At 33.5% G+C, this 22685-nt stretch overlaps 1 protein-coding gene across 6 annotated transcripts in view; it reads left to right on the forward strand.

The window, feature by feature from the left end:
* The window catches only part of ATP11B (ATPase phospholipid transporting 11B (putative)), a 115195-nt gene extending 94005 nt beyond the window's left edge, over positions 1–21190 (forward strand). For 2 of the 6 annotated variants that reach the window (XM_019668182.1, XM_019668188.1), the window contains 4 exons: positions 465–568; positions 1845–2010; positions 15300–15430; positions 17588–18618. In XM_019668182.1, the coding sequence (XP_019523727.1) occupies positions 465–568; positions 1845–2010; positions 15300–15430; positions 17588–17669 (483 nt within the window). In that variant the 3' untranslated portion in view covers positions 17670–18618. Of the gene's footprint in view, positions 1–464; positions 569–1844; positions 2011–4533; positions 4620–7557; positions 7684–15299; positions 15431–17587 lie in introns of those variants that run through there. The other 4 variants (XM_019668165.1, XM_019668158.1, XM_019668174.1 and 1 more) reach the window with 4 other exon arrangements.
* The last annotated feature ends 1495 nt before the right edge of the window (positions 21191–22685 follow it).

Genomic DNA, 22685 nt, shown 5'->3' on the forward strand with positions numbered 1-22685 from the left:
CAGTCTTTACCATAAGAACCTTTGTCACTTATAATTACAGTATTTTGCTATGTATAATGCGCACCCACAGTTTTGGCCCAAACTTTCAGGGAAAAAAATCTTTTGTTTTAATGTTTTAATTCAGATTTTTATTTGTTTACATTTAGGTACTCGCTTTTTGTATTATAAAGGAATTTTAGCATTTATTTTTTAACATGTTATGGTAAAGAAATTTCATATAACAAATAATTATAAAACACAAGAACAGAGATACAAGGTACAAGAAAAAGAATTACAAACATTTATATAGATACGGAATTAGTACTATGTATAATATGCACCCTTATTTTTCCCTCACAAATTTGGGCAAAAAAGTGCGCATTATACATGGCAAAATACAGTAATACATTTTATTCATGAGTTTTATCTGAGAGGTTAAAGATTTATTAGTTTATATTAAGGATTTTTTTTGTTTTTATTTTTAGATGGCTTTGGAAACTCATTTTTGGACCTGGATCAACCATCTTGTTACCTGGGGATCTATTGTATTCTATTTTGTATTTTCTATGTTTTATGGAGGGATTTTCTGGTGAGTGACTATATTACATTTTAATTATATTGATTTAACTCTAATAAACATTTATTGGGATAGGTTATATTATGAACAAATAATTTTGAGATCCTATCCTGATAACAATAAATACACTTCTGTCAATTGATCTTACTGATATGGAGTAAAAACGAAACTAACAATTACTGAATACTTACTATGTTCTAGGAGTTTTATCTAAGATATTACATTGATTCATTACAATGATCTTATTATCCCCATTTTTTCTATATGGAAACTCAGCCCCAAGATCACAAAGGTTAAAAAGAGCAAAGCTAGCATTTAAACCCAATTGTTTTACTCCACAATTAATGTTCTTTTACACTAACCATATTACCTCTAAATTATTTATTAATGTACATAACAAAATAAGCCATATTAAGCCATTAAAATTTCATAAATGAGTTAACTTCTCTCTCAAAATTAAATAGTATGTTTCATCTTCATTGGTAAAATCTGATATTTAGCTACTCTGATAGATTAAAAATGAATGCCTCTTCTAAGATTCTTTTGTGATAGACAACCAAAGTCTCTCATTTAGAGAATTTATATTACATTTGCCTGCTGTGTCATTGATCCCTGTATTAGGCAAAAAACGTTGAATTCGCTAAATAATTAACTTCCGTTTGGGATCATAAGAGGATACTCTTATGAATACGTTTTGTTTGTAATGTTTTTAATGCTGTTTATTTTTTCATTTCATTCTGTATTTCCCCAAATTCTTTTGAAGTGATGCACACCAAAACCCAAAAAGAGTATCTTGACTATACCTACTACTATGTAGAGCTAGTACTTGTGAGTGCGTTTATTTTAAAATACGTTTGTAAAGAAGAACCTATAAGTAGATCTTTTCAACCTAAGATTTGGGTAGTCAATCTTTTATTGTTTAGTAGAAAATATCTTGTTACATACTTTTTCTTGTTTTTCTTGGTCTCTTAAGTCTGTATTCCTACATAATTTTGATATCCTACCACTGAGAGTTTCCTAGTCACCACTTTCCACTTTCCTAATAATAAAAATTATAGTTGTCATTGAAAGTAAATGGAATTTTAGTTTTAACAATTAAAGTCTTATCTTGTTTTATTAGTTATTCAATTAATTAAATTATACTGATTGCAATTTTTGAACATTATCCCAAACTTGTATTCCAAATTAAAATTCTAACCTTCAAATATAGTGGGTTTACATGATATCTTGATTTAAGAAACTACCTTGTCATTTCTACTTTTATTAAGCCCACTTTCTTTTTTTGCAGGCCATTTTTGGGCTCCCAGAATATGTACTTTGTATTTTTTCAGCTCCTATCAAGTGGTTCTGTTTGGTTTGCCATAATCCTCATGGTTGTTACATGTCTGTTTCTTGATATTGTGAAGAAAGTATTTGACAGACAGCTCCATCCTACAAATACTGAAAAGGCACAGGTAACCATTTTCTATATTTATTTAGGGGTCTTTTATTTAGGGGTCTTTAACAATGAGTAGCTATCATTATAATGTGCTTATATCAGAAAATAGGAAGTTATCCATTACTGTATTTATAGGCATTTTGTACAGGCATTTTGCAATATAAATATTGTTAAATCTGATGTTTTTAAAGTTGTTTCTTATTGTTTTTGCTAATTTTATGACTCCTGATAAATTATAATTTTTTTAATTACATTGTGTTAATGATAGAACTTCAGGTTTTTAAATATAACTCTATCATAGTCCAGATAATAATAGCAAATATGTTTTAAATAGTATTGTCACAGCATTGTATCAGGTGTATATAATTGGGATATATATCCATGTCTTTAGAAACATTAGAATTCAAGTAATACTTTTTTCAGGTTATATTGTTTTCAACTAGAGTATGAAATATAGATTCTTCAACATAAATAATTTAAAGAATGAATTTTTATAAGATATATTCTCTCACTAAACACTTGTTAATAAATATACTGCATGCTATATATAGTGTTTAAGAATATGGCCTTTAAGGCCTGATAGTTCTCCAGTTCGAAACCCAGATCTGTCACTTGGTAGCTGTATGACTTTAAATCTCAGTATCTACATGGATGAAATTATGATAGAAATGTCTATTTTATTACCTTTGTAATGAGGATTAAATAAAATAATGTCCAAACACATACTAGGTGCTCAAGAAATGGTAGCTATTTAGTTGAATGTGCCTTTTTTGTATATTTGACTTGTACATGAACTAGAAGTCTATCTTAACTTGTCTTGTTATCCTCAAGAATACATTCCAACTAATTTTTATGCCTTGGTAAACAGTGAGTTTATTATCATTTAGTTCTGCCTAGGTTGAGATTTTTTTCCACATGTTTACTACATGCCAAGCAAATTTTGTTTAAATTTTGGAAATTTAGTAGCGTATTCTACAAATAGAAAAGCACTCCCTAAGTAGTGATTTGAGTTAGGTTTCCTAAACAGTGCATTGGTTTTCATTTCAGTTGATCATATGAACATTTCTTTAACATTTATTTGCTTTGGTAACTCAATCTTAACCAATATACATTTTAACACCGTTGAAACAGCATAGGCCTCTGAAGTCTGACAAATTTAATTCAAATACTGTTTTAACCATTTATAAAATGTATGTCTTTAATCAAGTAACTTTCCTAAGCTTCTATTTTCTTCTCTGTAAAATTAGAATAATATTTACTACCTTACATGGTTAGAGATCATGAATATAAAGCACCTAACCCTGGTCCTGTATATCGTAAGTCCTTAGTAAAAACATTATAAGGACAATGAAGATGTTGCTCTGTAATATGGGTCTCCAAATGGGGCTGAAAAAAATTACATAATTGGTTACTGTCTGCCTATGCATATATCATTATGGAAAAAGTTTTCCACTCTGCCATATTTAATTAAATATATATCAGAAAGGTTTACCTATCTTTTTTAATCTTCAGAGATAAGTATTTACAGTAACAGAATACTATTTTTAATACACTGTCTTATTATACTTTTCCTGACCTTTACGGAGAACACAAACTCCCCCCTTGGCCTATATAAAGTTATATTTCACCAAAATATATAAATGACATCACTTTAAAAATTTTATTCTTTATAAAAGTAAATAATCAGATTTATTTATATTTACCCTTAGGAATTCTACATTAGGCAGTGCATTTGCAAACTGTTGTATTTTCATAGAGGCTTTTTAATAATAATAAAAAGTGATCTTAATAGTTCTTGTTACCTTTCTTATAGCCTCTTTCTAAAGGATTACATAGGAAATATTTGGTACCTTAAGGTGGACCTTTAGACAAGAAAAGGTTAGAAGTACTTTATATGTTTTGGATTTTTTGCCTAGGTTAAAATTGATTAAAAGTGAAATGTGCAGTAAATCAATCATTTTATCTCTGTGAAAGCTGGTATAATCTCCCCTTTTGCCCCACTAAATTTACTTTTACATGACTTGACAGATGTTCTACTGTGGACTAGTCCAAAGAGGAAATCTCTACTTCCACTCAGGGACCTCCTGGCCTGCTGGGGTTCTGATTTTTTTTGTTTTGTTTTGTTTTTGTTTAAACAGTATATGGTCATTCAAATCCCATGTGTGACATTATTCCTTTGCTATAGGTGTAATCTTTATTATTTCAGCCTTATACTGTCTGATTTTAAATGAAGAAATGGTTAGAAAGTTGTTAGCTACTTCATTGTTCACCAAAAGTAGCAAGAAAAATCATATCAAAAGAAGAGTTGTCAGCATTTATTTCAAACTTTGTGTTTTCTCCAGAATAAAAATGTGGTGTTAAGAGTAAAGAAAGCCAACAGCCTACAGATGTCAGTCATGTATGTGTATCATGTATGATATGTCCTGCCCTTAGAGGAACAGATATGTCTTTACAAAGCTTTTCCTGTGTCTGTCTCTTAGGTGATGAATACAGCTCACTGACTTGTTGTATGTCCCATCCCTTTTCTGTCCATTTATAGATGTACTCCAACACAGTTGCTTTAAGTGACGAGTTCATCGCACTGCAGCCATTGTCGAGGGCAAGGAATCAGCTGAGCAAACTTAGGTAGAGTAGGAGTAGAACCTTGTTAACGTCTGCATGCTAAAGGTCAATTAAACAATATTTAAAAGATGGGCAGAGGCATGAATTAAGAGTGGGGCATTTTTTGTTAGCACAGCTCTGTCTCTAATTTGACCTTTATGTTAAAACCTTAAAAAAATCCATTTTCTTCTTTGAGAAGAAAATTCAGATGAAAATTCAGCCTGATAACAGGACAGATCTGTATCTTGTTATATGTTATATACACCTTAACTACATTTTGTAGCACAATTCTAATGCTTCTGCTTGTCATATTATTAATGATATGCTCCTGCATGTTGAGTAATTTAAGCTACAGAAATGCATAAAATTTAACATTTTAAGTTTCATTTACTTGAAAGTGAGACTTCTCCATTTTTTATCTCACCTTACTCTGTATTGTAAATACATGTGCATATTTGTCTTTGTACATTGTAATGGCTGCTAAGCATTTCATATCCTTGCTACTATTTAGTGCATCTATAAATAGAACAGTATATTTTATATCTCTTATATATGCCTTTATTTCCACAGACAGATACATTCTGTCAGTTACCACAAAAATTAACCAGTAGCTTAGAGATATCTTTTGATGGAAGAGAATGGAAGCTTAAATCCTAGAACTTTTGATATTTAGATACCAAAACCATGTAGTATTAATTTTAACTCCAGTCAGGTTTGAAGAGAAAAAATAATGTTACTAAAATTTTTTAGTTTTGACACTTCAATTTCTCAACCTGTCAGTACCTTAAGGATTCTCAATTATATATATATAGTGTGTATATATATATATATATATATATATATATATATATATACACACACACACAATATATATATATGTATGTATTTTTTAAATTCTTTTTTATTCTCAAATTTTCTAATCTCAACATTCATTTGATCAAATAAATGGCTTTGACAAAGCACCACTTAACCTGTTAGGTAACTCTGTGAGTTCATAATTTTAAGCTGTTCTAAAATTTTATCAAAACTTTCAATTTTATTTTTACTAGCTTCAAGATTTTTGAAATATTCTACTTTGAATTACAAAGGTGTAATACTTGTAGGTGAATATACAAATGAGTGTTTAAGTCGTAGTTAACTAAATTTTATGTGTAAAACAAGAACTAAAATTAAAAAAAACTTGAAGATTTGTCTTCGCCTTTGGTTAAGCCAAACATGTGTATCACATTTTATCTGTATTTGCCTTTCTGAAAAGAGTGGGTATTCATCACATTTTTGAACATCTAATTATTTAACTCTAAGGCAGTAGAGGAGCTCATTATTTAACGAACACTCTGGCAAACTTTTGTCAAGTGGAGATAACTTCTGCATTGAGAATAATCTTAATGTTTTTATGAAATCATAGTTTTACATATCATGTTGGCTTAAATCAAGCCACAAAAAAGAATGAAGTAAGGAGATCATAAATTAGAGATCCCAGGCTCTGTAATAATCTAACAAAGCAGTAAGCTTCACATTCATCTGTGAAAGAACATGGTGAGAGCAGGATATATTTGTCAGGTAGCCTTTGCTGCAAGCCAGCCGCCAATCAGGTGGTATAACAAAGGGAAGAGCCCTGTTGTGCAGACAGACAGCCTGAATGCTAGGGCTGCCCTTGGCACTGCTTCTAATATGTCCTAACCAGGTTAGCTCACCTCTCTAGTCTCCAGGTTCTTCATCTATCAAATGACCATTGTCCATACTGATCTATTTACTTACTATTAGCATCAGAGAAAAAGAGAAAGAAGAAATATTGTGCTCAACCAAAGGCCTGGCAGAAATAACAGTTGCTTAATTGAGCAGTGAGTAACGACTGGGTGGGCATTTGCTCACAGCTGCAAGAAGAACAAGTTTCCACAGACGTCTGTCTGCTGATGCCTCCTATGAATTCTGAATACATCTTGTTTTTGAACACTATTCCTGGGTATGATCCTTGGTAGCTTTATCATTTACAGAGAGGAAAATGTGCAGATACCAAATATCTTTAAGAGCTTTCAAATCTTTAATCAGGTTAGTTCTTCTTAAGAACTATTAACACAAGACTATTAACAATTTTCTTTTGAATGAAAGAAAACTCATTTTGAGTACTTTCCCCTCCCCTGTATTATAGGCAAAGCTGTGTTAATAAGCTATCCTTACATAAACTTATTGTACTTGTGAAACCAAGGAATTCTCCTACTTTATTTTATATACATATGAAATTCACCATAGCATTTTTTTTCTTAGAAATAATTATTGGTCAGTCATAAGACTGAGCAAATACATAGAAATGAGGAAAATTTTGTGTTTTTTTTATTGAGGACATTATTTTTATAATTTAAGAATGATTAAATTTATCTTGCCTATGGGCACATACTCCTTAGAAGGTCTCTAAATATAAATACAGAAAAACTAAAGAATAGATATTTGTATAAATTAATTAACACTCACAAAAAAAATGTTTTAAATTAAGGATTAAATTAATTTTGTTAAATCAAGTCAAGCCCCCCTTTACCCACATATGTAACCTTTAAAAGGCCGTGTGATTAACCTGCCTACTATGCTGACGTCCAGTTAGAGTAGAGAAGTCTTCCAAAAAGGGAGCATGAAAGGTGCAAAATGGAACATACCTTTGCAATGAGAACCTTACATCTTGGTGGCAAGGAATTCGTGTAATAGAAGAAATTTAACTTTTTTGAAGGAAACCTGGTTTTAATTTAACTTTGTGTGCTGGAAAATCATGGCTTTATTTTTTGTGCTTTGTTGTATGCCCGGTAAGAAGCTGCTATGAGCTCTCTTGTGACAGTAAATGAATGTAGTGGTGTGTGAACATTCATTTGTGCCTCCCAGATTGTGGACCCCACTTGCTGTTTTGATTCTAAACCTATCTGCAGTGAGAATATTGTTCTGTAATATGAGACTTGTTGCTTTTCTGTCCTTCCAGATGGAAGAAGATAAGGGTTCAGTCAGCTCAGCATATGAATTTGCTGAATGCAAGCACAGAGGGGAGGACAGTAGGCACCTGCTAGCTGAGGCTTGCAGTCAGCAGGACAGTTCTTGCGTGCCCTAGGTAGTACTGCGCTGGACCTTCTGGGGACGTATCTGCTAAGTGTTCGTGTGGGGGGCATGCTGCGGGAGAACTGGCCTGGTGGTCCGGTTCTCACTTGACTAATTCCTTCACTGTTTCTCACATGTTGTTTCTGTTTACTTGTTTCCTTTTTTGTGATCTTTACTTTTTTTATGTGTCCATTCTGAATCTTTTACTAATGTTCCTTTGGAATTGCAGTGCTAAATCATACTTCATCTCAGATTCTAATCTAGTAAAGTAGTCCACAAAGCAGATAATCCACTTGGGACTTAACTATACTAAAGCTGTAAAGTTATGTCCTCTGTGATAATTGGTATTCTCACAACCAATTGTCTTATATTCAAGAACTTATTCCTTGTCACTGCTCCTTTTGAAAGTATGTCACGCTATTTCTATTATTTCTGAAATCAGTTTTCCCACTTCAAGTTGTAGTTATGTATCATTTTTACACATCTCGATTTAGTTACACACTGAATTACTTATCTAAGTCTACTTCTTGAGTGGAGTGAGCACATGAATGAGTGCTTAGGCTTAGTACTGAATAATTTTCTGTTGACTGATATTCACCAAACTCTCCATTTTTTTCATAAACTTTCATAGTTATAACTTTGTAATAAAAAATAGTATGAATTGGTGAGGGCTTGATACCTTCCCCTCTTAAGGGATAAACCCTAACAACCACTTCTAGACCTAACTGGGGTATGCAAAATATTTTGATTGGTAGTTACCATGGAAGATGAAAATTCTTATCACTAATAATTATATTTTTACTTGGCCTGTTTGCTATTTTGTATATTGTACACCATTGTTGTTTCGTTAGAACATTGATGAGATGCTATAGGAACTTAACTCTTGTCTATATCAATTAGTCTAGGGTAAAATTGGTTATACGTCATTTCACTTAAAGTCGCAGATCCTATCAACAACTTTAAGTGAGGCCTTATAGTAATTACTGGTTAAGAAGGTGCTATTGTCTCATCTGAGAGAAAATTTAAGACAAAGTTACTTGAACATTGTAAATAGTAATTCTATAAATCAGACCATAGAACAGGTACAATAATTTGAAAAATCTGAATTATTCTAGAAGACATATTTTTTAAATTAGGTTCCTTTAGTGAATTGCCCTAAATGGAAAATGTTGAAGATAATTAATCAACTCTCAGTTATTATTTCTTGAAAAGAAATTCAAAAGAATTCTGAATTTTTATTTTGTTTTGGGGTGCTTCATGTGATTATCCTTACAATATATTTATCTTGTATTTTGCTTTGATAAATATAAAAAGACTTTTAGTTTTTAAAACATGCCCGGATTGGGCTGTATGGAAAACTGAGCTGAAGAACTTGCTGGGTAAAGAAGGGGAGCTGGCTGGGATTTGTATTATGCCTGAATAATCCACAAAGCAGATAACCCACTTGGGACCTAACTATACGAAAGCTGTAAAGTTACATCCTCTGTGATGAAAGTTCCCCAAAGGTTCAAGTTCAAGTCGATATTTCGTAAGGCATCGATCTGGTGCTCCTTTGCTTTACTATGTCCATTAAAATGTACAATACAGTTGAGAATTGGGTTCTTAGAATGCACCTATTAAATAACGGGGGCCTTGTTATGGTTACTTTTATAAAGTGAATTTTCTCATCATCCTGTGATTTTTGGTCTTTCTTCCTGTAAATAAGAAGCCAGAAGAATGCTCAAACCATGAGTATGATTTTAGTAAAATTGCTGGGGGTATTACTCTGATATGCAGTTTTTTTCTGCTTATCATGGAATTTTAATTGGTTGAATGAAATATATCTTGAATATTATTCTTATATATTTCTGCCTTTGACATTTATTTTTAGATAAAAATCACTTGTAAAAAATAAATGTTTTATTTTAAGGCAGCCGAGTGGCTCATTTGGTTAAGAGCTCGCTCAAGATTGCAAGCTCTGAGCAACTTGCCAGTTTGATTCCCAGCCCAAGCTGAGCTGCCACTGAGCTGCCAACAGGTGGCAGGATGGCTCAGCTAAAAATAAAAAAATAAAGTAAAAAAATAAGTGTTACATAATACCCCTCTTCTGTTTTTTTCTGTCTTGAAATTGCATCTGTGACTCTAATCAAATTTTGGTCAACCTTGCAAATCAGGCATAAAGTTATGCTGAGCCCTGAATGTTACCGTGGACTTGGGTCTTCTAGTCGTCTCCCTATACTGGCACCTGCCTATTAGGCCTCTATTGTTTTGTCATTTTTTTGCCTCTGGATTCCTGCTCTGAAGGCCCTCTTTCCAGCAACCCTATTGACAGCAATAGGATGCCAGGGCTACTGACCTTTCTCCTTGTGTACCAAGGTGCTTAAGCCTCAGACCTGGAACCTGCCACTACCAAAAACAAAATACATTTTAAACAGTTTCAACCAACTACAAGTCACCTTCCTCTCCTTCTGTGACAAAGATACAGCTACTGCCTCATTTAACAAAGCAGTGAACTACAAAAGGAACAGAAAACCTTAATGATTTTTATTCAGCTGTTCGTCACTGAATGCTACACTTTCCTGAATGAGTAAAATTCTGTAAGCAAATAGAATTGAACATTTAAAAGATTAATACTAATATAATAAGGCTGCCACCAGTGGCCAGACCTAAATACATCTGACACTTTACAGAAATGTTATTTTCAAATCTATATTGATTTATTGAGCAGCTTTTTCATCCAGAGGTTGAAATTAAGAAAAATATTAGTATTGACATTATTTCTACCAAACAGTTATCCTGTGATATGCTGTAAATAATTGATACTTAAAAAACTGAATTTTTTTTTTTTGGCCCACGTGGGGATCGAACTGGCAATCTTGGTGTTGTGATCATTGCACTCTAACCAACTGAGCTAACCGGCCACATCAGAAAACTCAATTCTTAATATCAGCTGTACCATGATTTGGTTCATTAATTGGTGCTATTCTGCTTTACACTCGTCATTAAAATTGGGCATTTTATCATTTTTCACAGATACTGATACTTTACCTAAACTACAAATTCCTAGTCATATTTGTTATTTATGTTACGTTATTATAGTAAAGGAGCCTGAGTCTTTTTGAAACTAGGAATAAACCAAACTATTAAAGAATGCTTACCTAATAAACATAATTATCACATGCTTGTTTTCATAGTTAAATTTAGGCAACACATACAGAAATCTCTCTGGAGATCCCTAAAAGACAATATGGAAGTATTTTATCTATATTTATAACTCTCTTTCAAAGTTGTTTCTTTTACTTGGGGAGAGGGAAAAAGGGAAGAGAGTTTAGAGGAGTGAACATGAGCTTGAGACATATTTTGGTGAAATAAGCCTTGAGTAAGATAGGGCAGTTATCTAATTGCCGTCATTAAATGGCTCCGTCTTACAATTCTGAATAGTGAGGTAGGGGTTTTTTTAGGGGTTTTATTCTTAACCAAATTTGGAAATCGGTGATGTTTGATTACTTTTGATTTCACATTAAAAAACTTCCTTAAACACTAAACTTTTTTTTCCCCCATAATACTAGTTTAAGGCTTCTTTCCAGATAACTCTGTTAAGGCTATGCAAGGTGCTCATTTTGAATATCGAGTGTATAAAACAGTTTTAAGGGCAAAAGAACAAATATGGTTAATAGTTCGATAATTCTTAACTTAAAAAATTGATTTGATTGGTAAGATATCATAGGAGTGATTAAAAACTTTAGAAATGTTTGACAAGTTTCTAACATTTAGAAGATTTAAGGAAGATATTTTGTAGAAGCAATAGGAGAAATTTCTAAATGTTTACCATCATTGATATAAAAATAATGGAAATAAGAGCAGTGAGACAAAATTTATTTCAAAAGCGAAATTCTGTAAAGATGAAAATGTGTGCTAGCCATACATAGCCATGTTGAATCTCCACAGTTGTTTTGCTTGGCAATCCTTCTGGCTCTAAGTTACATGGTTGTTCCCAGGAAGCAAGTGTGGTGGAGAGTGAGTCTCACCAATAAATCAAAATTTCTGGTCAATTAAAAGTTACTCGGCTGGCCAAGTGACTCAGTTGGTTAAGAGCTCACTCAAGAGTGCGAGCTCTGAGCATCAGGGTCGCCTGTTCGATTCCCAGCCCAAGCTGAGTTGCCGCTGAGCTGCCAACAGGTGGCAGGATGGCTCAGCAAAAAAAAAAAAGTTACTTTTGGTGCCACCAGGGAGGGTCTCACTCCCATTACCATACTTTGCTTTTTTTTTCTATTCTAGTATTTACAATTAGTCAAAAACAACAACAAAAAAACAAAAAAAAAACCAGTACTGATTCCCTCTTGTTGCTTTGAATGAAATGAGATCTAAATGTCCCACCCCCAGTTATACTGGCAACTGTGGCTACATGGACTCTGGCTGGGCTCCCATTTCCTGAATATGAGATCAAAGATGTGTATATGGGAAAGTGGTAGAGCTTGGAGGTTTGCTAGAGAACACTATGGTGTTTTCTACAGGTAGCTATCCAGAAACACAGTTAACCAGCCTTCAGCATTTTCAAAGCAGCCAGGGTTTCTATCTCTTTAGGGGGGGGGGGGAGGAAATATATTTTCCTAGTTCAAAACATGATTTGAAGAAGTAATTTCTTTATATTTTTGACATTTCAAAATGTTTACTCTCTTTGTTAGGTTGTCCATATAGTGCTACCTGCCCTTAGGTTTCAAAGTGAAAGGTGACAAATGCAAAGCAAGATCATCCCTTAAAGTCAGATCCAGAGCTAAGCAGTGGTCTGGATGCTCAGAAAGAAGCTGCTGAGGTTACGGATGTCATCTCAGTGCATCCCCCGCAGCTGGCTGAGCACCAGCGATATAGGCAAAGCACATGGTAGCCTGAGAAGTGCCAGGCAGATTCCCTCTCACTCTAGTTTCTGGTCAAGTTCAGTGCTCCCTGGATAAATGTGAGGACCACTTAGTTGTTGTCTTCAATTTCCAGTCCATCACAGACCAATACTTTTATAAAATACAATAAAAATGACTTACTAGGAAATGAAATTTAAAGGATATATAAAATAAGCGTACATTTTTAAATTATTTTTAGATTCAACCGTTAACAAAGGTATTCTGTCAAATTGCCATAACATTTTCTAGTCTCTTACTCTCACAGCCTAGAAACACTTATCTCCTCACGAGCCATCAGCAGTGTTTTTGGACCAACACTGATCCACGGATCACGCTTTGGGTCACACTGGTCTTTTTGCAAGGGGGCCAGAGTAACAACTACTCTCTCTTACACTTAGGCTAAATTGATGAATAAACATCATGCTTTTCTGCCAACACACAATTATTACTCATGCTTTTCACTTAGCCTGGAATGCTCTTTCTCCCCCATCTCCAGCTATTGAATTCCCATCCAGTCTTCAAGATGTATTACAAATGCCATCTTTTTCTTCAGATATTTCATACCCTCCCACCAGTACGACAGCTGGGTTTGAACTTCCCCTGCTCTTTCTGGTATTTGTAGTCTGCCTCATACCATGATTATAAGAAGGCAGTATAATGGCATGGTAAAGAAGTTTGGGCTCTGGAATCAAACTAAGAGTCAAGCCCCAGCTGGGTGACCTTAAACAAATTCTTAACCTCTCTGTTTCCTCATCTGTGAAATGTATATGAGTATGGTGCCTATCCAAAAAGGCTGTTACAAGTTTTAAGTGAGATAATCCATAAGAAGCATCTTACATAGGAACTGACACATACATAATAAACATTCCGTTAATATACTTTCCATTATTATTTGTTCCTGACTATCTCCCACACTTTTTCTTTACTCTTCACTCACTAGATTGAGGGTAGGGTTGCTATTCCCAATAGGAACCAGCACATGCCTTGCTCAAGAAATTTTAGTTGAATTTAAGTGCTTGTGCCATTTAAGTGATGCAAGCAGCAGAACAGAATCCAGAAAAAGATTACTGATAGTTGGAGGAGTAGGGGAAGTTTCATGGAGATAATGGTATTTAAACTGAACTTGGTGTGTAGGGGTCAGCATTCTGACCCTAATTGGTTACAGGCCCTGACACATTCCTCCTGATGTGGATTAATGTTCTGTTGTGGTAGGGGCCTGTTACTGACAAAACAAGTTTGAGAATTGCACTGTGTCTAGCTCTCCCCTTGGAGACTGACCATGCATCCGGATGTGACAATCCTTTACTCAAAATGTGTTTAGACCTTCACTGAACCAGTGTTTTCCAAACTTAATTGGCCACACTACAGAACTGTTTTTCGTGAAATGTCTGTAAACATCTCACAAAATAGTTTCAGAAACAGTACTGTAACATCCTAAACCAAGGGTATAAAGAAAGAACAGGTAAAAAAAATGGCTATTTCTCAGTGCTTATCAGGTCCTAGGACATTGGTGCAATCAGGTCATCGCCAGACAGGAACCATGTTGTCTTGCACTGCTTGGTATCTGACAGGAGTACTCTGAGCAGGGATTTTGCAGGACCTCCCCAGTTGCTCAGGTTCAGAATGCCAGGTTATTTACATTCCATCACATCCATCTCTTCTGCCCACTGTGAGCATGTCCACAAGTGTCCCCTGTTGCCATGCCTGTATTCAACACTTGGTGATTCCCAACCTTTGTGAATTGCAAAACTAATGAATTTGTTTGTTGTTCTCTTTCCTCTATATTTTTGAAAGATTTGTTATGCAGTATGTTATATATCTAAAGGAAAGTGAATGAAAATAAGTGTTTAAAATGACAAATCTTGAGAAATTTAGAAATACCCTTGAGTATCAAAACCAGGGTTGGGACTCATTGAGCTATGTGGCCATACCATTTTTCTCCCCAATTTAACAGGACTAAAATTATTAAAAGCGTGGCTTAAAGTTATCTTGCTGGATTATTTATGTCTGAATCAATATAAATCTTGCATACTTTCAGAAATTCACTTTTAAATCTTAATAGTACTACTTAGTCACTTTGATCTATTTTAATAGATGTTCCATCAGTTAATTTTTAAAAAGTAAGATGATCTGATTTTAGGCATGGTCGGCACTTAATATTGCTCAGCAATTCGCTTTTTTTCCATTATAATTATGAGTGGGTATATGTAGAGTACTTCATACCTGGCACATAGAGGCACTACATAAAGTCTCTGCTACTATTGTTGTGGTTATGATTATTGTAGTTGTTGTTGTTGAAGATTGGGGTTAGGCCCTGCTTGGTTATTTTCCAGTCTTCAAAATAGTTCATACTCCATTTTTCTTAATTGCTAGACATTTTTAATTGAAATTGCAGGAACATTTTACCTGCACAAAACCTCAAAAATTAGAATTCATTAAGTTTCTGAGCAGTTGGTGTAAATCACTTTGACCATAATAAATTATTAAAATAAGACATTAAAATCCAAAATCTTTTCAGATTTAAATAATATCCAGCTGCTTGTTTTTATATAATTATTTTACTTGACCTCTAATTTGAGACACAGGGCCTTTTAAATATTTTTGTATGATTACTCTTAAGTCTTCCATACATTTCCATATTATAGAAAACATTTATATACATTACTTTTAGTTTTAAAGTGTTCATTATATATTTTTTTAAATGCTTTCTGGAAGTCCAATAAATAACTAATTTTTTCTACTTCAACTTCTCTAGCTTACTGAAACAAATTCAAGTATCAAGTGCTTGGACTCCATGTGCTGTTTCTCAGGAGAAGCAGCGTGCACATCTGTTGGAAGAATGCTGGAACGAGTAATAGGAAGATGTAGTCCGGCCCATGTCAGCAGGTGTGAAATTTCTCTAAGTAGCCTTTGCTGCAGATGAGTATCCTGTAAACTGGAGTAGATGAGCATGCGTCTCTAGATACCTAAGGAATCAGCAGCTGGTTTTTTAAGGAATCAGCAGCTGGTTTTTACCAACTGAAGCAGGAAGTGTGATAATTATTAGCACTCTTTGATGTTAGATTTCCCTTTCTGGCTTTGGGGTAAGGGGTTCTTTCAGTAACAGGAAGAGAAAGCACCTTTGAAGAGACTTTGCATATAATGAACAAAAATTTTGCTTTACAATATTTCTAAAATGTGAATAGGAGTGTATATATGGTCCTCTTATTTGGTTTTTATAACTTTCTTTTTTTCATTATACTACTGTTTTACTTCCTGTATTTCTTTTTCTCTTTTTTTGTCTTTACAAAATAATCTACCTATAATAGTAAAATAAAAAGATTTTGCTTTTCTTATTCTTCATGTATGTTTCCTAGTCAGTCATTTGCGATTTTAAGGTATTTATAAACATACAGGCTGTATTGCTGCTCTACTACCCCTTTTTATCTCTGTAATGAGGGTTTAAAATGAGTTGTGGTTTTTAAGTTTTTACTTGATATTTATGGTCTAATTAAAGTTTATAAGTTAGAACAGGCTCTTTAAATTATGATTTAAAAGAATCTTACCATTTTTGTCCCTTCCCAAATCTATTTCTTAAGAGATTTATCAGTGCTTGATTTTGTGGATCATGCAAAACAATATAATTTTTTGGTAAATTCCACTTAAATTTATTTAAATGTGAAATGGATTCATTTCTTCAATCATTTCCCCAAGAGACATAATCTTATTTAGGGGATGTTACTATTTAGAGGATATTTAACTTTTCACACTGTAGTGTTCTTTAGGTAAATGAGATCATATTCCTGAAGTCAGAGCAGCATTGTACTAGTGTGCATGACGGGTTACAGAGGGGCAGGGGCAGATGGTGATTTATGTTCATATATTTTACAAATACTGAGTGCCTGCTATGTACCAGGTCCAGCTGTAGGTGCCAGAGAGATGGTAGTGAATAAGCTTTTCCTTAAACTAAGGCGGATATTGTTTAAGGTTTTCTGGAACTAGTAAATTCTGTAAACCACTGGTAGAGTTGTTGCTTATTCGTCTTCATCTTTGTCAACTTGGTAAACTTTCCAAGTCCCAAACTTCATTATGACTGTGCTCATTTAATCGATTTGAATATGAACTATATACAAACAGAGTCTCTAGGAAACAGCAGATATTCGATAAAAGTGAATTTGGATCATTTTAAATGCTAGCTCTTCCTCTAACATCTATGTTTAAGGAAAGTGGAAACCCTGGAAAATTACATAAAATATATTTCTTGTTAAGTGCTTTTAATCTTCTAAGAAAAGCTACCTTTGACTTGGTAATTCTAATATTGTCCTTGAAATAGGGTAGCCTGTTTTAAGCATGGCAGGCTGTTTTTGATCTTGAGTTATTTTAGCTTAATACAGCTGCAAATTAAGTATTATGTAATGAATTGCTACGGGTTTTATCATTCAGAAAGTAGCTAACTTTTCCAGACCAGTAGAGGATCATTTGTTCTTAGTTAAGTGAAAAACCTAGTGACTTACAGGTATCTTTGATATCAGTTGAATAAAGCATTCACTACATTCAAGCTAATTATGCTAAAATCTTTAAAATAGCATTTATAGATAAAAAGAAATAATAATATATGAACATACTGCTATTGCATACCAAAGCTTTTGGTAACTGATTTTTGTTTGCTTGCTTCTGTGATGCCAAAATATAGCCTAGCTGCTTTTCAGTAAAACTGAATGTGCATAACTTAATAACATACTTATTTTTTATTGAATTAAGATTTTAAGAGCATCTCATGCTTTCCCACCTATAGAAATTGTTTTAATGCTAATGAGTGTTTGAATTTTGGCTAATATTTTATATGCTGAGTATTATTTTTCCTAAGTTTTGTGTAATATAAATGGAATGTTTGGTCATTCGATGCTAGTATGAAGAACTTCTCTTTAGCATTTAAAAATGAATCAATCAATGATTGTTTTAATACTCAAATTGCATTTTGTTCCTAAGTTTTAGAGTAAATTTTTTTTCTTAATTAAAACATAGCTCCTGGTGAGCCAAACTTTTCTCTTATTGTTATTTTAGATCCTGGAGTGCATTGGATCCTTTCTATACCAACGACAGGAGCATCTTGACTCTCTCCACAATGGACTCATCTACTTGTTAAAAGGGCAGTAGTACTTTGTGGGAGCCATTTCAACCCTTTTCTAAAATTCAGTTGAGCATCCTGGTAATGGCCAGGATTGAAGAGTTCTTTCTGAAACCTCTGGAGTCATTCATACCCACTCAGAGTTATAATGGCAGACAAACAAAAAAAGCATTAACATGAACCACTCTCAACCCCCATAATTTGAATCTGAACATGTTAAAATTTTGTGAATAAATAGACACTTTTCATGTCTTGTCTGGGTTGTTCCTGTGCTTGTGGGACTCCAAATGGCATTTCAGACTCTTGCTAAGGCCACTATATTTTAACATCAAGGCAGAAAAGAGAGATAATCCCTAGTTAATTGTATTTTTTAGTATTAGCTTAGTTATTGAGTCTTCTATTTAAATCTGCTTCTGTAAATTATGCTGAAAAGTTTGCCTTGAAAACTCTATTTTTTTATTAGAGTTATATTTGAAGCTTTTCATGGGAAAAGTGTGAATAGTAAGGAATTTTGGTCCCTCAGTGACACATGTTGTTAATTCATTAGTGCTTTCTAAATTCATAGAGAAAATTAAGACAATGCGTTTCTAACCATTATTTACTGCACTGTGGGTAGTAAATATATACCAATTCCAAACTTCTCTAAATGAACCATAACACAACCAGTAACCATATACATACAAAGGGTATATCATATCTTACACGTGTAGTAAATGAAGAATCAAGTCCATTCAACAAATTTCAAATTAATGTTTACTAATATTTTTATGTCAGAATATGAAGTGGGTAAATTAGGTATCATTAGCATATTATGATTTAATGTGTTTATCATTGGATCTTTTGCATGCTTTAATACGGTTAATATATTTAAATTTGCTTTTTTTCCCTCCATCTGAAGGCTCTGTTTATATATTTTATGACACTGTTGTAAAGTTCAACTATATCAATAAAACAAGTTTGGACAGTATTTAAATATTGCAAATACTTTTAATTATACAAATCAAAATACTGTAGTAATTAAATCAATAAAAAATGAAGAGCCTCTTTCTGTGGCTTAGAATTGCTCTTGCCTTTCAGTAAGCTTGATTTTAGAAAAAATGATTTCATATAAGAATCCTGTTATCTTTAGGTTAGTATACGTATCTAAGTTATAGTGGACGACCACAGTAAAGTGAAATCTGTCCAGGGTTCCATTATAAGGTGTATTTTCAGGTGTGGCTATAGAATATCAATGAAACAAAGTCTAAAATGCTAAATTTTATGAGGAAATAGCAGCAATAAATTAAAATGCTAAGAATGATTAATCAGGTACGTATTACTGTATTAACTCACTACACTTCGAAACTCAATTTCCATCCTGAGTATATCATGTAGATCCATTGTTGTTACTTGTTTTGATCAACAGTAATGTTGTTTTAAAGTTTGGAAATGATTGTTGGTTTACAACTATTGCCCATCTCTAAGCACATAATGATTGTGTACATAGACATTTTAAACTATATGGAAATGGTTAAATACGGTTTTCCCAAATTTTTCCCTTGAGAGCATGATTCCTTTTTGTAGACTTACTGTGTAACCCTCCACCCCTTCCCCATTTCATGAATATAAGACTTCTTGAATTGGGCTGATAGGGAAAGTATGTTAGAGTCAAGAATTAAGATTTTAACCTTGTTCACTGGTAAAACTATTTTCTTCCTAACATTTGTCTGTTTCAATGTAAGGATATTAGGTTATGAATTTTAGCCTAAATATTAATTTTCATAAATAGCCCTTCTTTAATTTAGATATTCCAAAATTAGGTTTAGGAAGAAACTGTTATTCTGGAAATACATTAAAGGGATAATAAACTACAGTGTATACACTCACCAATTCATCTTCCAAAAGATGACATAGTGCAGAAAATATTCAGTAGTTTAGTGGCAGATAATTTGCTTTTCTCAGAATGTCTTATTAAATGTCCATATAAGGAAATGACAGTCAGGAGGCCTGCATTACCTCTACCTACAGTGTTTATTTGCCATCAGCTAAACTGAGGACTGACACTACAGGACTACAAAGCCATCGAGCAGTCTCTGACCAACTGCAGAAAGCAGGAAGATCAGCTAACATACGTGTGGTGCTTAAGGTGTGACTGGTGTCTTTTTTGCATTCACTATTTGAACTTATTTAAGAACTTTATATAGAAAAAGTAAATGCATCCACTGATAATGGTCATCCTACTCTGTTGTTCAAAACCTATTCCACTTAAAGGAAGATTATCTTGTAATTGTAAGAAACGTGATTTTTTTTCTATTTATTTAAGAAAGCACCAGTGTTGTCTATAAGCTTTCAGTAGTTTTCTAATGGTGATATTCATACTGTGAAACTATTACTACATAACCAGTAATCACAGAAAATTTCCCCTCTGCACATTCTTTAAAATTCTTTGGAAAGTATGATGTTGGAAATGAACTTACTCTTACCTGCCAAAACCAGAGTAAGATGCTACATGTATTATTGCTAGTTAATGGTCTCACATCTATGCCTCACTTGCTTGCCTTGGCCTAGTCTGAAGGCTGTAGCCCTGAAGATAGTAGCAATACTGCACCAAATCCATCTCCAGAATTGCCCGTCAGCTGCTTTAGGTGACTCAGCACCCTGCCTCAGCTTTAGCAAACATGAGGCTCCCCCTAGGCGGAGTGGAGTGTGGGCCAGGAGAACTGCAGTTACCCAGGCCTGCCGTGGGATTGAGAAGACAAAGGGAGAGAATTTACAGTTTGAATTTATCTCAAATACCCTCCTCCTTGGAGCTTAAATCCATGATGTCCAAAGGCTTCTGGACCTCTTCCGAACTCTGGCCCTGTCCTGAGTAGGAAATTTAAACAGGCACATCGCCCTATTTGGAAATACCTTAGCCCAGGCTCGTTTCTGCTGCATGAGACTGTGAAATCGGGTTGTATGAGAAACTTGAGACCCCTCTGGTAGTCAGGAGTCAAAGCCAGTAAAAAATTTTAAAATAATACCAAAAGTTTGAAAATATGCTATTCTGAAAAGTTATTGGAGTGTGGGGAAAAAGAAAATTATCCATGTGTTTGTTTTTCCTATAAAGATCAATTTGGAGTATTATATAAGCAGGTATTGATAAAACTAACACACCAAAGACTGATATAAAAAATGTTTTATTAATTTTGGTCCCCTTTTAGAGACATTTTCATTTCTGTCTTGAAATTAGTCATCAATTATGAAAATAAGACATTATTAACAATTTGTTTATGTGAGATAACTTGAATGATGTTCCTACAAAAAAATAGATCATAACTAATGATATGTTTGTAATAATGGCGATTGTTAGATTTTTATAAGGAATTAGTAGCTGGAAATACTGTAGCAACACTTAGTTTAAAATACTGGACCTTAGATACTGTGGCTGTCTAATACAATCCTTTAAATTTTTTCTGAATTTTCAGTAAATTTAGTATACTTATTGTACAGTTCTCAGTAATTTTTTAAAGTTTATGAAATTATATTTATCAAATAAAAATTTTCCTATATAATTAAAAGTGTTTTTCAATCATTTAAGCATGTTAAGCCTCTCTGCTCATCACAACCAGCACTGCCAAATTTATTGCAAGTGAAATTTTACTACATTATCCCCCATTATAATACAGGAATACTATTATGCCTTTCACTGACTGCACTTTTTAAAAATCTAGAAGTTTTTGGGTTATACAGCTTTTATACATCATCAGTACAGCTCCTGAAAAGGGGTCTGATAGAAATGAATCAACGTAAAGACTAACACACTTCAACTAGAAATTGGATCATTCATGAATGGCCAGCCAGTGTGAGTTTAGAAATTCCTTGGTCCACTGAAAACATATGCTTTCTTTAAAATATAACTGCTATAATGTGTATTTATATATAAGTGTTCCAATGACAATCATTATTCCTAATCCTTCCTCAGTTGCCAGTTAAAACACACAATTGTTTAACCTACTTTTATTAAAAAGGTTAGCTGTTGTCTTTGCCCAACTGTTAGTATTTGCAAAGGATGACAATGTAGGATGTATAATGTATTTTGCTTTCTGAAATGAAATAATATGATCCTGGACAAGTCAGTTTATCTAAGCATCTGTTTTTATTTTAAAAGGAGTTGAGGGTTTAGATGGTCTTTAGGATAACTTCAGTTTTTAACGATTGCACAATATGACAAATCATGTTTTTAATGGATAAGAAACTTAAGACAAAAAAAGTTTTGAGCAGCATTTGACCAGAAAATTTAGTGAATTCAAAAACAATTTGTTTTATTTTCAAGTGCTAACTGATTCAAAGAACAAAGCTACTGTAAGTGGAGATAAGTCGACATGTGTCTGAACAACTCTTTTTGGACATGGCAGAGGGCCCTCTGATAAATCAGACTTTTTAATATAATTTTTTAAGGTAAAATGTTTGTATTCGATTAAAACTTGTAGACAGCAAAACCCACAGAATGCAGGAGTATATTCTGTCACTCTTGACAAATCTGCACGTCTGTGTAATCCCTGCTCCAATGCCAATAAAGGACCTTTCCTGCCCAGGAAGTCCCCTTGTGCCACTGCCCAGTGCATTTCCTTCCTGCCCTTGGCAACCATTCTTTTGTTTCCTGTTTCATAGGTAAGTTTTACCTGTTCTTGAATTTCAAAAAAATGGAATTATTCAACGTGTTCACTTTTGCATCTGGCTTTGTTGCTCAAAATGTCTGTGAGGTTCATCTATGTTGTTACATATATCCATAATTTGTTTTTTTTTTGCTACTCAGTAGTGTTCAGTTTCATGAACATCCTACAATTTATCCTTTCCCTTGTTAACTAAATAACCTGGGTTATTATATAATAAAGTTGTTCTGAACATGCTTTATGGACATGTTTTCATTCCTCTTATGAAATAACTAGTAGAATTGCAGGGTCATAAGATAGGTTTGCTTCATTTTATAAAAAACTGCCAAAAAATTCTCCAAAGTGATTATATGTGCCATTTTATGTGCATTTGTATGCAACTGAGAGTCTAGTTCTATCT

This window comes from Hipposideros armiger, unplaced genomic scaffold (assembly GCF_001890085.2).
Source record: "Hipposideros armiger isolate ML-2016 unplaced genomic scaffold, ASM189008v1 scaffold_14, whole genome shotgun sequence".
NCBI classification, from domain to species: Eukaryota; Metazoa; Chordata; class Mammalia; order Chiroptera; family Hipposideridae; genus Hipposideros; species Hipposideros armiger.